The sequence below is a fragment of the Ascaphus truei genome, chromosome 4, assembly GCF_040206685.1.
Source record: "Ascaphus truei isolate aAscTru1 chromosome 4, aAscTru1.hap1, whole genome shotgun sequence".
NCBI classification, from domain to species: domain Eukaryota; kingdom Metazoa; phylum Chordata; class Amphibia; order Anura; family Ascaphidae; genus Ascaphus; species Ascaphus truei.
In genome coordinates this window covers 243221325-243238093 of record NC_134486.1, presented here as the reverse complement: position 1 = coordinate 243238093, position 16769 = coordinate 243221325, and the positions used below count along the sequence as shown (strand labels likewise).

At 39.5% G+C, this 16769-nt stretch overlaps 1 protein-coding gene across 8 annotated transcripts in view; it reads right to left on the bottom strand.

Annotated features, from left to right (window-relative positions):
- Window positions 1–16769, bottom strand: part of ADGRG6 (adhesion G protein-coupled receptor G6) — a 147213-nt gene that overhangs the window by 28292 nt on the left and 102152 nt on the right. For all 8 annotated transcript variants that reach the window (XM_075597108.1, XM_075597111.1, XM_075597110.1 and 5 more), the window contains 7 exons: window positions 13395–13480; window positions 10820–10872; window positions 7193–7249; window positions 4525–4667; window positions 3499–3613; window positions 3179–3240; window positions 87–294 (listed from right to left, as the gene is read on the bottom strand). In XM_075597108.1, the coding sequence (XP_075453223.1) occupies window positions 87–294; window positions 3179–3240; window positions 3499–3613; window positions 4525–4667; window positions 7193–7249; window positions 10820–10872; window positions 13395–13480 (724 nt within the window). The remainder of the gene's footprint in view (window positions 1–86; window positions 295–3178; window positions 3241–3498; window positions 3614–4524; window positions 4668–7192; window positions 7250–10819; window positions 10873–13394; window positions 13481–16769) is intronic.

Sequence of the window (16769 nt, the reverse complement as noted above, 5' to 3'; positions counted from 1 at the left end):
ATATGTACAAGCATCCAATAACAACAATGAGCATTTAAAACATTTCAAAATTAGAAGGCATCAGTAATGTACAGGGAAGAACTTACTCGAAAGAGGACTTTGCCAATGCATTGTCTGAACTGTTTAAGATATTAGAAAAGACGTTCACTACAGTTGAACCCAGATAAGCATTGATATCAGCGTCATTGACTATCTTTTTAAGTGTCTGGACAACATCATCAACTTTCTCTGGTGACAGCTCCTGGCCACTCCCGGTGAGATTTAGAAGTTGGTTCGCTAAGTCTTCTGCATTTTCTGGAAAAGCAAGAAAACAGAATTTGGAATTTGAATGCCTTTTCTTATTTGCAATGACGTAGGTTACACAAAAATAAAACATACAAAAGTCATTAGACTATTAGTAGAGATCAAAAATTTAAAACGTTGCTATTTGCCATGATAAACAGAAAGATTCTATATTTTAGGAAAGATAAAAATACAAAGTGTTCTTTTGCACCTTTGCCATTTTTTAATACAATTTGTAATAATTTTCGCAAACCTTCGCACATCTTTTTTGTAAAGTAAAAAGAATTGTTGCAATCTAAGTGTAATGGATCATTTATGAAAGGCTTGTGAAATACTAGATTAAATACATACACATACATACCATACTAATCAACTCGCCTTATTTATGAGGGAGACCCCTCTTATTTTTAGCTGAAAAACATATGTTTGTGTTGTCTTCCTGACGACAATTCCTGCATTCCAATGCTAGTCAGTTAGCAATCTTGTGCATTTTTATTCCACATCTTCTTGGAAGGAGATTTCTAGCATGACACACACACACGCACACACATATATTTGTGTAGGAGAATATCCACGTAAACAGTGTGACTTGACAAGCAAACCCAACACATAAGTGGCATAATGTGGCCTGAAGATTAAACTGCTTACGTTGGTGTTGGTGTTGGATGGCCTATTTATGCAGTAGGATTTGTCATTGGATTGTTTCTCAGGTTTGTTAGTGTAAGGTGGTTGTACCATAATCAGATATCTGTCAGAATGTAATGTTTTTAGGTGCGAGTTTCAATTCAATGTCTGTCTCCCTCTCCCACCAGTAAATGCACACATGGGGTCAACTATTTTTAGTCTACCTTTACATTTTCTTTCCTTTTATCCCTTCTCAGAGATTAGAATGGCTCCTATGTCAGCCTCTTTCTGGTGAGCCAACAGAAGAATATATATATATGTAGGGGCTTGAGAAAGGACCGGAAGGTCCGAAACGTTGCTCCATTTTTCTTGTGTTTACCCCCTGATGCTTGCAGATGAATTAAACCTGATATATTATTGATAAATCCTGGCTGCATTGCAAGCACCCTGATCTACAAAGATAAGTTATTTATCTTACCTTGCCCAGATAGAGTGCCCTGAACGTTTTGTGTTTTATTTATTATATATATATATATATATATATATATATATATATATATATATATATATATATATATATATATATCTGTAGCCAGGTCCCCCTTTTTTAACCTCCTGGCTTGCCGGCGGGGGACGGCTACAGGGGATGCTACGGTGGAAGGGTGCGACTCTGGTGGGGGCTGCGAGTAGTCAGGGAGGCTGCTCTGACGCTCCGGGACTGCAGGGACCCCCTTCTGTGTTAATCCGATGGGACATTATGAATGTCAGAGAAATGTTGAGGCATTTACTGTGATGTGCCTTAGTTTTTACCCAGGCAAGTGATTTAATACTGGTGGCTGCATCTGTATATATATATATATTTATATATATTATTAAGGTTATGGTGGGTAAAAAGAAGTGACTAAAACCCTCCACAGTAAAGCATAAAGCAACTGTAAATATTTCTGTATATTCATTTGCATGTCTTAGACAGGTCTGCAACTCTGTCTTTCCCCATTGTCACCCAGCATACAGCGCTTCCACTGCAGCAAGGGATTCTGGGAAATGACATGCAAATGAGCACACAGTGCCACCTTTTATCTCATGCTCACATTACATGAGCAACCCTTAGCCAATGCATGCTGCTTTAAACACAGCTTTTAAGCAAGGGTTTGGGAGATGCAAAGCCAGTAAATATACAGGAATATTTACAGTTGCTTTATGCTTTACTGTGGAGGGTTTTAGTCACATTTTTTACCCACCATAACCTTAATAAGTGTGGTGATTACCGACTCTTATCTCATTTGAACAAATGCCAGCAACCAACCTCACACTGATGATACCCATCAAGGTTGAAACATGTCTGTGAGTGGGTTTACTGGCTTTGCATCTCCCAAGCCCTTGCTTAAAAGCTGTGTTTAAAGCAGCATGCATTGGCTAAGGGTTGCTCATGTAATGTGAGCATGAGATAAAAGGTGGCACTGTGTGCTCATTTGCATGTCATTTCCCAGAATCCCTTGCTGTAGTGGAAGTGCTGTGTGCTGGGTGATAATGGTGAAAGACAGGGTTGCAGTCCTGTCTAAGACATGCAAATGAATATACAGGAATATTTACAGTTGTATTTATATATACATATACATATACTCACTCACTCACAGATTAAAATGTTAGTGGGCTGAATATATTGCAAGAAACAGTTGATCGACAAGGACTCAAGATGATGATGATATACTGTGTGTATATATATATATATATATATATATATATATATATATATATATATATATATATATATATATAATATATATATATATATTTAAAAACACACACAGGTGTGTGTGTGTGTGTGTGTGTGTGTGTGTGTGTGTGTGTGTGTGTGTGTGTGTGTGTGTGTGTGTGTGTGTGTGTGTGTGTGTGTGTGTGTGTGTGTGTGTGTGTGTGTGTGTGTGTGAAATTGCTGGGAGGAACAGACTGCAGCAATACTCGAGTGTGGGCAAAGCAGAAGCTGACAGCCTGTAGACAGAAAATTAGCTACTAGCCGTGGGATAATGAAAGCAACATGTAAATATATATATATACATACATACATACATACATACATACATACATACATACATACATACATACATACATACATACATACATACACACACATATATTTCAGAAAAACAATCATCATAAAAATAGTTATGCAACATTATGCAACTTCCTGAATTTAAATGCAATGCTTGGTACTTCATCTGTTGATATACTGTATGGGGTTAAAACACTCATTGTACATGTACATACTTACCAGTACAGTTTTTCAGATCAGGATGTCCCCAATAGGAAGTATAGTTGCGCACACCTAAAATGCTAAGAAGAAGGAGAATATTATTAAAACGTCCCTGACGGGTGCTGAATACTTAGCTTTCTGACTTGAAATGCCTGGAATAAATAAATCATCTACCTAGTAACTAACTTTACATAAAAATCATGGTGAACAGTAGATAAAAATGTTAAGTGATATACAAGTTACTTTTGTTATTGACAATAAACAATCATTAATAGGGTATGTGATCTCAATGTATAGTTTCTTTGTAACTATTCACTTATTTTCCAGGTATTTCTCACCACGTCCTTGAGGCGGTCTGTGCAGGGTTATTCTTACACGGGATTATCCGAGTCACTGTTGGCTTAGTAGCCGGCCAGACATACAAAGGTGGCTCTGCTTCAGATTCACATTGTTCTGAAACAAATCAATGTCAGAGCCATAATAATTAATGATGTTTCAAAAGTTTTGTGCACTATAATTTCATCTATAAAGAACCCTAATGTTGGTCCCCTACATCAAATCTATATTCTTTAAAGTTGTACAAAATGTTAGTAAAAACTTGCAAATTCTGTGAAATGTGATATCTATTTTGCGGAAAAAAATAAGGAAAAACATCAATGTTCGCAAAAACAAACTTGCAGGGTCATATGAGGGAAGAAAGAGAGAGGTAGATTGAGGAAGAGAGGGAGAGGGAGAGGGAGAGGGGGAGAGAGAGAGAGAGAGAGAGAGAGAGAGAGAGAGAGAGAGAGAGAGAGAGAGAGAGAGAGAGAGAGAGAGAGAGAGAGAGATACTATACACTACACAGCAAAACAGAATGATTAACAGAGACACAGAAGCAAATGCAGATTTTACCGTACAATGCGAGTGCTAAAGGATAGGTGAGACGGTCACCAGACAATCACTATCATGTCTTCGAACACTACTCTCCTACATTTCACATATAATCTATGATCACAGCTGTGTCCCATAGTATGGAGCCAATGCTTTATAGCATTGACATTTGAATCCAGGTATTGAATGCACTCTCACATCTGATATCATTATCTGTGTCCCTAGTAACACAGCTATTGGAGACAGGAAGGAATCAAGCCATTACACTTAGGCAAACCCCTATTCTTTTGGAGCAAGAATATACCTATAAATACTTCCCTGAAACTGCCACTTTTTACAACCCAGTGCCTTGCATGGCATCACATTATCTGGGTCCTCAATCCGCAGACAGGAAAGTAAGGCCAGACTCCCGTCCTACATCTCAAATTGCTTCGCTGCCAATCTCTAGGTACTTTTCCCACTACAATTGCACGCACAAGTGCTGATGAACTTACCAATTGGCTGAACGTTGACTGATTGAAGACTCAGTCCATCCCCTATGCTTTGATTATGGCTTAGGAGCTTATCGTGAATAGTTTCTTTTTCTAATGTAATGTTATTGGTGTTGTTATAAACCAGAAGGGCCAAGACCTGAAAGCTGCAAAGAAATTACCATGTGAGGTTAATTTTCATAAAGGAGCAGCAAAATAATGAATTCGCTGTTATTTAGACAATAAACTAAACATGCAGGTACTGCATAGTAATACGAATACAGAAATAGACATACAGTGCACAGCTTTTGTGTTCACTGTACAAAATAGTTTGCTATTAACCCAATAACTGCAGGCCCACAATATTATTTTTGTTAAATAACTTTTATTACTTAAACCCTTGTGTCCCCCCCAGAGCTGCTCTCTGGCCTCCACACAACCCCAATTCCAGAAATATTTGTACTTTTTTTTATTGTACTGGTAAGAGAAAATAACTGCAAATTTTGCCACAGAGCCCATCGATAGAAGGTCTATTGGCCACCAAAGCGAGTCACAGCCATTTTGTATCCAAGATGGAGGTGGGGGTGGGAGGAGACTCCTTTGACAACTTGGCAACACAGAGCAGGTCTGAGGGAACCTCCCGGTTTAGGTAGGATAACAGAAAGAAAAAAATAGGCAGCATTGATTTCTGTTTTCAAATTATGAAAGAATGCCTTATAGCAATTAGATTTCAGCTTGATTTGTTAAATGGAAATGTGCCAAGTGAAGAGCCTTGCAAACATAACTCCTTCAGTGCTGGAGTGCAGTATATTGCTGTCTCATCCAGGGATTAAATCGTCAGTAATAAATAAAAATGTATGTTTGAACTGTAGTTTTTGGTTTGTAACTTGAGATACGGAAAAGCCTATATAAATATATTAGCAAGATTAGCAAGAATGATATTTGTCACCAGGATGTGATGCATCTTAAAAACTTTGGTGATTGCCACTATATAAATGAGAGCACATTTAAACCACATCAAGGCAGAAGGTGTGATGTATCAAAAGTTCCCTGTTTCAAAAACGGTATATTGCTGGTGTAAAAAAATAAAATAGCCATTTTGATAAAGCAAAAAAAAAAACATTTATTCTTTCCTTTGATAAATATTGAGCTACACATGGAAATATTGATTTTAAGCAGGAGAACATTACTCCTCCATAAAGTTAAGGATATTATTTCTATGTTATTACAGTAGGGCAGGGCCGCCAACAGGGTGGTTCTGCCAGGGTTGGTGTCCCAGGCCCGGTAAGATGGGGGCCCAGCCGGCCGGCACTGTAAGTTGGGCCCAACCTTTGGCCAGGCCGGTCTGCCGGTCCTCTTGCGACCGGGCCCCCGGCTCTCCCTTAGCAGCAGACTGCATGACTCTATCCCTCTGTCCCAACCGACAGGCCTCTCTGACATCACAGCGCCGGAAGCGCTGACATCAGCGCTCTCTGCTTCCAGCGCGACAGCATGGGAAGGAGGCCTGTCGGAAGCTTGGCGTGGGACAGAATGATAGAGGCATGCAGGCTGCTGCTGAGGGGAGAGTTGGGGTCCGGCCGCAAGATCACCCGTAGCCGTGCTTGGCCAGAGCTCGAGCCCAACTTGCAGTGCCGGCCACCGGGCCCCCACATCCACTGGACCCGGCCTGATCATCCACAAGGTAAGTCTTTTTTTATATGTATTGTGAGGGTCTTTTTAATATGTATTGGGGTGCGGGTGGGAGTCTTTTTTTTATATGTTTTGGGGGGTGGGCTTTTTTAAAATATGCATTGGGAAGGTTGGGGTCTTTTTAATATATATTGGGGGGTGGGGGTCTTTGTTACATGTATTTGGGGTTAGGGGTCTTTTTATATGTATTGGGGGTATTTTATATGTATTGGGGGGCTTTGGAGGAATTTTTGCATGTATTCAGGGTCTTGGGGGAATTTGTATTTGTTTTTTTATATGTATTGGGTAGGTGTTTTTGTCGTATGCATTTGGTGGGGTGGGGGAGGTTGAATATATTTGGGGGATGGGGATTTTTTTATATGTATTTGGGGGTGGGATGTTTTTTGGTATATATCTTATGGGGGGAATTATGTGAGGGGGAGGGAATGAGTGATTGTGGGGTAATTAACGGAGGGAGAAGAGAGGGGGTGTGAGGAAAACAGGACGTAAGAGTGAGACGAAGGGGAGAGAAATACATTTGAGGCGGGAGAGAGGGTGTGAAAGGGGGTGAGACGAAAGGGAGAGAAATACATGGGAAGAGGGGGGGAGAGAGGGGGCGGCTCGCAATACCGTCGACAAGGGGGGAGGGGCTGCTTAGAATGTTTGTCCTGGGCCCCACGATTTCTGATGTTGGCCCTGCAGTACGGTACAAAAGAATCCGATCATGTTCGTTTATAAGCAAGATGGATGCAGTTATGATATGGCTGAAGAGCCATAAATGATATGGGACCGAACATTGCATCACTTACTACTTGCATTACATGCATTTTATTACGTTGAGCTTGGGAAGCTAGGGATTTGATTGGCTGACACACACTGCTTGAATGCCTAAACATAAATGTACATTTAGGCACAATTGTAAAGATAATGCCCTCGATCTTCTGCAATATGTGCTGTATAAAAGTTGATACTGAGATACAGTAAGACAGAATCTTTTTTTTCAATATAGTATCTGCATGACTACCTTTTATTGCTGATGGTTTGCGTGTCCCTGACATGTCTTCCGTGGTTCTGCTGAATGCTGGGGAGAAAAGTAAAGCATAGTATAAAAACTGATCATTGTCATACAGAATTGATATTGTACTCTGCTCTGTTTTGCATAACAATAGTTCCTCAATCCCTCTGCCGCCCTAACGACTTTTAGCAAACTTAACAAAAGCCGGCCATGCTGGCGGGATCTGGGGAACCACGGAAAAAAGAAAAGAGCATTTTTTTCCTCTATATGTATAAATATGGCATTTTCTCCATGGGTTTGGTGATTGCTGTAATGAAGCCAAAAATTTCAGCAACACTCTCTCCACTTTGCACTGTAGCATTTAAAAAGACAGTGGCATGTTCTTGTCAATTAAGTCATTTTGAAAAGTGTCATTTTCTCATGTGCAGGAAAAGCACAGCATAAACAGCACCAGAGTTCTTCATGGGACGGCCTTGCTTAGCCTATTGATCCCTTTTTGTGCCTGAGGGACCTGTAACGCATTGCTGTGGAAGCGAAAGGGGTAACACTACTGTGGTGTCCACTCTTCCATTTCAGTATAATGTAGACAATCTTAAAAGGTCGCCACTGTATTAGACCTCAGAGTTACAGGTTTCTTAGGCTGTGATTGTAGCAAAAAACGCCAGCAGTGCAAAAACAAACTGTTGAAATCCTATGTAGCTGACTATGCCATCAGCGACGTGCGTGCCGCCTGAGCTGCCGGGCGGCAGACTGGAGAGGAGACAGAGGATTTTGTTTTGGGCAGGCGACGGTCGCGTCACATGAGGGGTTCAGCCAATGAGGGTGAACCGCTCATGGCCACGCCTTTGCCACGCCTCCTCTGCTACTCTTCTCTCCTGTCTCCCCAGTATAATCAAGCTGCTGCTCGGCAGCAGCACACGGTGACACCACAGAATAGCGCTGCCGCCCTGCAGCTCTTGGTATATTCAAGGCCTTAGTTTCTCAGTGAGCTCTATCGCAGGGGTGCTCAACTCCAGTCCTTAAGCACCCCCAAAAGTTTAGGTTTTCAGGATATCCCAGCTTCAGCACAAGTAGTTCAGTCAAAGACTGAGCCACTGATTGAGTCACCTGTACTGAAGCAGGAATATCCTGAAAACCTGACCTCTTGGTGGCCCTTCGGGACTGGAGTTGAGAACCACTGCTCTATAGGAAGAAGGGTGTCCAATCTGCATCTACAGTGTGGACTCATGGGTAGAGAAGAACATTTGAAGGGTGTAATATTATTACTATCATCCATTTGTAAAAGCGCCAACATATTCTGCAGCGCGGTACCGCGGGATGCAAAGGTTTGATCATTACATATGCAGTTGCATATAAATATGGACAAGCATTCACAAGCAGATACAAAAGGTAATGAGGGCCCCGCTCGTGAGAGCTTACAATATCACCATACTCTACTAAATTTGCACTTATACAGTGACTGACCATGCAGTCTTTTTTCATTAACGTGACAGCCCATCAAAACGATAGATTACATGTGTCTCTGCAAACAATTAGATGAGGGATTCTAGTAAAGTCTTACGAGGTGGTGAACATAACGATGTACAGAGATTCCTATGACCCACATCTGTAAAGATTGGGCACAGGAAGAGTAGATGATGATAATGGTATATGCTTTGTAAAGCTTAGGCAAATTATATACAATATGAAGGTGGCCATTAATGAATAAAACAAAACAAGGAAGTGAGACTGTGGTTCTTGTCATGTAATTGATGACATGCTAACTTTACTTTAAATTTAAATATGTGTTTCCTTAGATTATATCAAACATAAAAATGGTAATAAGTCAGAGGGATTTTTCACTCAAATGTGGATAGGTTTTTAGGTTATGTGTTTGAATGATCAATATGTTGTGGTAGAAGCTACTCTAGATATTGTTTTCTTCCATTCGTTCTATTTGTAAGGCACTAGAATATTTTCCTAAACAATTTTAACAGTCATTCAAGTGCCCGTTAATAAAGGGTAACAGTGCTATAACAAACACTGGTTCTGTTAAAGCCTTGCTTGTTCACAAACATAATGTTATGGTCAAAATAGAACTGAAGGCAAAACTCCATCCTGCCGAACACTTGCCCAAAAGAAAAGTTATCACACAGTAGTCTGCAGGTGACAGACAAGGAATCCTATTCATAGCTAGTGAATACTTGGTTCTTCTTTTTAGACTTTCAAATAGCATGGGCATTGTTATGTTGATATTACTACTGAACACCTGCTTTTCACTGCTGAGCTCTATGAACCCCATTTCTGAAATGACTGCACTGTTGATCAACTTAAATCAATTTAAGATGGAAATATAGCATGAAATTCATTACTAACAGTTACAAACGAGGATGCCAATTTTAAGATGATCATTAATGTTAAATTATTATTCAATTTACTAAAATAAAATAAAAAATCTTCATTCAACAGAGCTACAGGATTTTTTTTGTAATGTGCACACACCGATATTAAGAAAGTATTTGTGTCCCAAAAATGCGTTTTCAAACTAAAGCTCATTTAAGTATTTAGAAAGAACAATAGTCATGAGTTTCACACAACTGGAAGGATGAGGAAGTGAGAGCACACCATGTTTTCCTTTGCTGGTTGCAACACAAATGTTCCAGTTCTGTGTCACAATGACCGTTATGAAGCCACTCACAATATTTGTGTGTCAATGTCTGTTAACTTTTGTTTCTTCCTTTTTTTGTGATAGAGGACTTCCTACAGTACTTCAGCTAAGATCCCCCTACTCCTCCCTTTTCTCCACAGACTCTCTAGAATAAATGCAATGTATAATAGGTATGAGAATCACTACATGCATTCTATTCATCACATTATGTTAAACTAGCCATCCAGCATACGTACGATACTGTATGTTGGGACTTGGTTAAAGCCCCTAGGTAATTAGTAATGAAATCCAGGGATACACATTGTAAATAGCAAAGATTTATTATGTGGATACACGTTTCATTATACTGTATATTTACCACCTACAGGTACGGTATCATAAACCAAGCTAAGTTTGACCTTTGCTTCAGATGGGTGTTTTCTTCAATTGTAAAACACTAAATTGTAACAAACACCCATTACAGTGCAACATTTTTACCCGAATACATTAAAGCAGCAAAACATGTTAAACCATATATATATATATATATATATATATATATATATATATATATATATATATATATATATATATATATATATATATATATATATATATATATATATATATATATGAAGACTATCAGTGTTGAGCTCTAAAGATTACCCCTAAATATGGATTTTAATGATGTGCTACCATTCCAGGTACTAAATACCCCAAATCATATATGCTTGCCAAGATGATTCAGTACCTCAATATTAAATAATTGGCAAGTGCAAAGTGTTAAGCTCCCACAATAAAACTACAATAATGGCTGTCTCTAAGGTTTATATCCATAGAACAAGATGGTACTCACTGTGCATGATCAAATAGACCCGTATGGATGTACCGTAGTGCAAATTATAGCAAAAGAGGTTCAGTGTATCACTATTAATACTATAAATTGTTATGTAAGCCATTATATCATTTTAATGGGACATATTCACATGAGCTATTAAATTGTTACTTACCTCATATTTAGTACAAAGACAGTGTAATTCCAGTTCTGGAATGTCTGTTTCAACTAAAAAGAAAATGAAGCACTGGTATGAAAAGTGGTATTATAACAATCTTTTTAAGTCCTTCTATTAAGATAGCTAACTGTACAAAAAATTGATGAATATTACCAAGGGATTTAATTCTGCTAAACCCTCCGGTGCAGGAGAGACCAAAATTGCTAAACATTAAAATGTGAGGAAAGAGTAAAAAAAAATGCACAAAATAATTAAGAGCAAAAAGAAAATTACAGGTGTCAATGTCTACTGTAGTGTGTAATATAATATATATTTATAAAATAATTTAAATGCCTAGAAACAACACTGAAATTATACACGAAGCCAAGTATTTGGACTAGTTAATATCATTGTTACTTATGTTTCTTGATGCTTACAGGGCTATTTGCTACTCTGTCCAAGTATTCCACAATGACCTTTGATTGATGACATATTTGTTCAGGGCTGTCTGAATAAGGTCTGTTTGGCTTAATTTATTGTAAATCTGTGTGCTCATTTGCCTGTCATATCCCAAATTCCATGGCTGCACTGGAAGCATTGTGTGCTTGGACAGGAGAGCGCAAACATTCGCTGCTGTGCTCCCTTTTTTTCCCTGCCTCGATGCTCGCGCACCGCCCTCCCTACCGTAGAGCTGCGTCAAATGACGCTGCGGGGGTCATGTGACGTCACGTGACCCGTGGCGTCATTTGACGCGTGTGATGTCACATGACCCCGGGTTGCTATGGCGACGCGTCACAGAGCATCTGAATCATGGTAAGTATAGAGTTGTAGAGGCCTCGAGCAATCCCCCGGCATTTAATTTAAATGCCTTGAGGAAGAGCTTGGAGAAGAGCCTGGGGCCTCTGCAACCACCTGTGCCCCCCCAGAAAAATCTCCCACCCCCCTAGGGCGAGCACCCCCCCCAGTTTGCGCACCTCTTTGCTAAGAGACAATGGTGAAAAGCAGGTAGCAGACCTGTCTGAGGCATGTGAATGTGCTCACAAGAGGGATTTTCATTTGTTGTAAATGTGCGCTATTCTAGCTGATTGTGGCATCTCAGCCACCATGTGCTGCTATTTTTTGAAGTCATTATATTGTCCTCAGTTAGAAGTGCAATGTTAGAGAATAGTTTACAGTTGCAAAATGATATCCAGTTAGAGTATATTATTAGTTAAACACAGTATATCCTTTTGGCACCTTCCTCTATAATTGTGCAGCAAAAAGGTTTAAAAAAGGCGCTACGTCCTCAGTATATCAAGTGACAAGATGTGATCTAGAAGTGCAATAAAATGACTCACAAGTGAAAAATTTAAATAAATGTAATATTCCCTCTGCTTCAACCCTCTGGTGGGGTTGCTTTCACTTATCCCCAAAGAGTAGAACTTGTATCACACGATCCAGGGGGAGCATAGGGAGAAAAAACATAAAAAGGCTCTAAGTGCAGATGTATAAACAGTGCTGGGAGTGTCTCTATAAAACTTGGCTCCTGTGGTATTCCTACTCACAAGAAGATGATGTTTTTCAGGCAATTGAGATTAATATACTGATAGATGTGTATCACTGGCTTTCAAACTCCACGGATATACCTCAGCGACAGGGGGAGAGAGAAACACACATAGTACAGCTCTGACGAAAAAAATGACCCTTTATCAAAAATCAATAAAATGCACACTTACAGTGTTTCAAAGTTAAAACAGCATTTGCAGCTATAAAAGCTAATTGACGCGGCTTGGTGTCTCCTGAGGAAGCCGATCCAATGAACAGGCGAAACGCGTAGAGCTGTACCACCTACAACGTGACGCTGCTGGGGAAGAGGACTCCTGATTACTCCACATACGCACCGACGATCCGTGTCGCGACCGGAAGTGACGACACTGTTCCGCGACCGGAAGCCAAGCAGCGCCACCTGCACACAGAGGGGGTGATCGGATCGGAGCTCCAGACGGGGACGGTGTGGTGAGAGACGGTGTATACCTTCATCCAAGCCGCGTCAATTAGCTTTTATAGCTGCAAATGCTGTTTTAACTTTGAAACACTGTAAGTGTGCATTTTATTGATTTTTGATAAAGGGTCATTTTTTTTGTCAGAGCTGTACTATGTGTGTTTCTCTCTCCCCCTCTCGCTGAGGTATATCCCATGGAGTTTGAAAGCCAGTGATACACATGTATCAGTATATTAATCTCAATTGCCTGAAAAACATAATCTTCTTGTGAGTAGGAATAACACAGGAGCCAAGTTTTATAGAGACACTCCCAGCACTGTTTAAACATCTGCACTTAGAGCCTTTTTATGTTTTTTCTCCCTATGCTCCCCCTGGATCGTGTGATACACCTTCCTCTATAATGCCAGTCTTGTTTTACAAAGGCTACACAATAAATATTAATGTGTATATAAAATGTATTTATATATCAAAATATAGGCTATATCTATATAATTTATCGAGAAAAAAACAGATAATAATGGTAATTGCAGAAACCATGTAATCTGATACAAACACAGCTTCACTTTATTGTTCACACACTGATAATTGAACTTATAAAGTAAACCCACTTACCCAGTCTGACACTGTCTGCTGGACTTGTGTTTGAGCATCAAGATTGTAGTTGAAAACGGTAATGGAAATCCTATAAAATGTCCCACCTGTACAGAAAGATTAACACTGAAACATAGAAAGTGTGGGCAAACACGTCCTGCTTACTCTAACTCCACCTACAGTACACTACTCACTCTTACTACTATTAGTGTCTTGGAAATATAACATAGTGTACAAGCACTGTGATTATCTCATGTGTAGTTTATTTTACCATCACTTTATTGTTAAATAGTGATCCCTGTGGCAGCTATTTCAAGTAAAGTGAGAAAGATTTGAAATAAAAGAAAAATTATATATAATATACAGCTCAACCCCGTTATAGCACGGTGCTTGGGATCCAAAGAAGCACATTGCGTTATAAGTGGCTCACGTTAAAAAAAAAATTGGACCAGAATTGCATCCCTCAGGGGTTCCGCGGCCGCCGGAGGGGGAGAGCTGGGATAACTCTCTCAGCTGCCCCAGATCGGGCGTCACAGCGACACCCCTATGCATGACTTACCTGGCATTGGCAGTAGCTGGCAGCTCTCTCCTCTCCCTGCTTCTGCTGTCAGCTTCCAGCTGACAGGAGAGGGAGGAAAATCAGAGCCAGTTCCCTTAAAGAGACAGTATGTCTCCCTGTGTGTTTGTGTGTGTCTGTATGTGTGTGTGTGCTGCAGTCCGTGGTGAAATGAAAGACTGAATGAGTTACTCACGCTGTTCCGCAGGTCACCGGGGTCTGTCGATGTGCTCCTGCCGTGGAGAAATCAGTGAAGTGGCTGGAGATAGGAGAGCGTCAGAGCGACGCATCGCCATGGTAACAGGCGTCGAATGACGATGAGGGGTCATGTGATGTCGCGTTGGCATGGCAACGTGACATCACGTGACCATGCGTCATCATTTGACGCTGAAGTCGAGGAGGAGGGGGGGGGGCGCAGGCAGCTAGCAAGCCCTGGTCACCTTAGCAGGGAACAGCAGGAGAGGCTGGAAAACGGCATGGTAGGGGTACTACATATTATTGGGAACCATGCTCACATTGCGTAATAACCAGATTCGCGGTATAACGGGGTTGAGCTGTGTGTATATATATATATATATATATATATATATATATATATAGTATATATATATCATTAGTACTATTTCTGTGCTTGCTCGGCTTAGTACAATTTTGTATTTACATCTTTTAACTGGCCAAGGATTTTGTTCATTGGGATAATTATATAAATTCATATAAATCCACTATCCCAGCATCATTTAGTGCTGGAAAATCCTGCAGTGCAAAATTACACTGAAGCAGGTAACATACATAAATGAAGGTGATGTATAAAGGAACACCGTGGAGAATAATTGAAGCAGAGCGAGGCATCTTAAACGTGTCTAAGGCCCTCATTCTGTAAGGTGTAATAGCGCAGCATGTGCTTTCACATGAAAAGCACCATTAAAGTCAATGGGACTTTTCCTGCGATAGCACGTCATCTGCATTATCACACCATACAGAATAAGGGCCTGAGTGTCTTAATAAGGATATTTTAGTAGTTAGAAGATGCACAGATTTTAATAAGATACCAATTTCTGCATCTGGGTGCATCATCTTTTTCTATGTTGAGTGCATCAAAATTCTCCACCAAATCTTTCTAATCCTAAACGTCCCTATCTTATGATCTGCGTTGTGTCATATACTTGGAGAAGATGAGAAAATGTTTTAGAGCTCTGCGCCTTGATTAACTTATTAGGAGGCATATACATAGACACTTTTTATACAAGAATCATCCACCTTCAAAACTTGTACGAATGATTAATCATCATACTGTACCTACAGTACCACTAGGTGGCATCAATGAAAGCATGCCATTGGGACTGGGAAGATTAGTATAGTACAATACAGCTACTGGACATGTTTGAACACTCTGAGGAGACTGCATAGAAGCACCAAAAAGTGTGCAACATTGTGCCTTTATGTGCAAACTGTATGTGGAGAAAAAATTGATCTTTAACTGTAACTTTATTTTTTGGCTGACCTTTTTGCACAGTTACTGTAGATAAAATATGTTTGCACTGTATCTGACCAAACCTAGATTTCATTTTATTGCTCCTGAGAATAAACAAGTATATCAGGATTAATAAACATAATCATAATTGTCCTTTGTGCCAATGCAACAGTGTATTTGAAGCTCCTCTGGCACTGAAGAGTTAAAGGGAGATATCTCCCATTCTACAGTATGTGTAACTTGCAGCAAAGTTTGAGTCTTAGTTTTAGCTGTAATTATAATGAATTAAGTTCTCAACTCAGCATCTTGCCACAGAGATTCAAATCATATCTAGTCATGCATGTTTCCATTGCTATGTACAGACATCCACCAAATTGACTCCACTGGTGTACTGAAATTTGTCAGTCCTTCATTTTACTGTGCATTCAGTTGGGAATTACTGTACACATATTCAATGAAAGCCTTTTTTAACCATCTTTAAATAATAAATATTGGATATTTTTAAATATGTCCCAAATTATGATTTAATCCCATCATTACAGTGCAGGTCACTCGTGAATACATCAGGTCAGCATTCTAACCGTAAGGTAAAAGAATGAGGCATGCTTTAGCAGTGAATTCAATTAAAAGTTAAGTAATGATTAAGTATGATACGTATGTGCATTAAATGAGCTTTGCAGAGCAACTACATTTATACTCAACGGGATTCTTCTAGGAAAAATTCCTAAAGAACCGGTCCAGACAGTGACTAATCCCTAAACCTTCATAATTGAGAGCAATTGGAGGAAGTTAGGAAGGAGAGAAACATTCCCTGAATTAAATCTGATTGCAATTATTTTTCATGTTAGGGAAACATCAGCATGTACAAGGTATAGTGGCTTTTTAAAGGCTGTCCCACATAATTGAACAACTTAAAACATTGTATTATACATGTAGTAGCAATAAACCAATAAGTTATTATTTGGTGTTCATGTTCGATGTTCATTATTCTTTCTTCATTTATCAGCAATGATATTCTACCGATAAAGGCCCATTATACACCTCACATTCGTCAAGGTGTCATATGGAATAGCACCGCTTAGTAAATATGGGCACAAAGGCTTATTTAAGACCACACTATAATGGAGAGATCAAACATTTTAAGCTTAAGGTATCATTATAAGAATTTATATTCCCATTCATTGCAGTCTCCTTGGAGTCTCATTAGTTATGCTAAGAGATAGTGTATCGATTAGAAAATAGATTATTTATTGGGGGATTTATCAGAGTTGAATTTGGAATTTCAATTTTACCAATAAAATATATCAAATTGTTTTTAATGTGAAAAATGAAAGTGGAAAAGTTATGCTTTTTTTTTTACAGGGAAAAA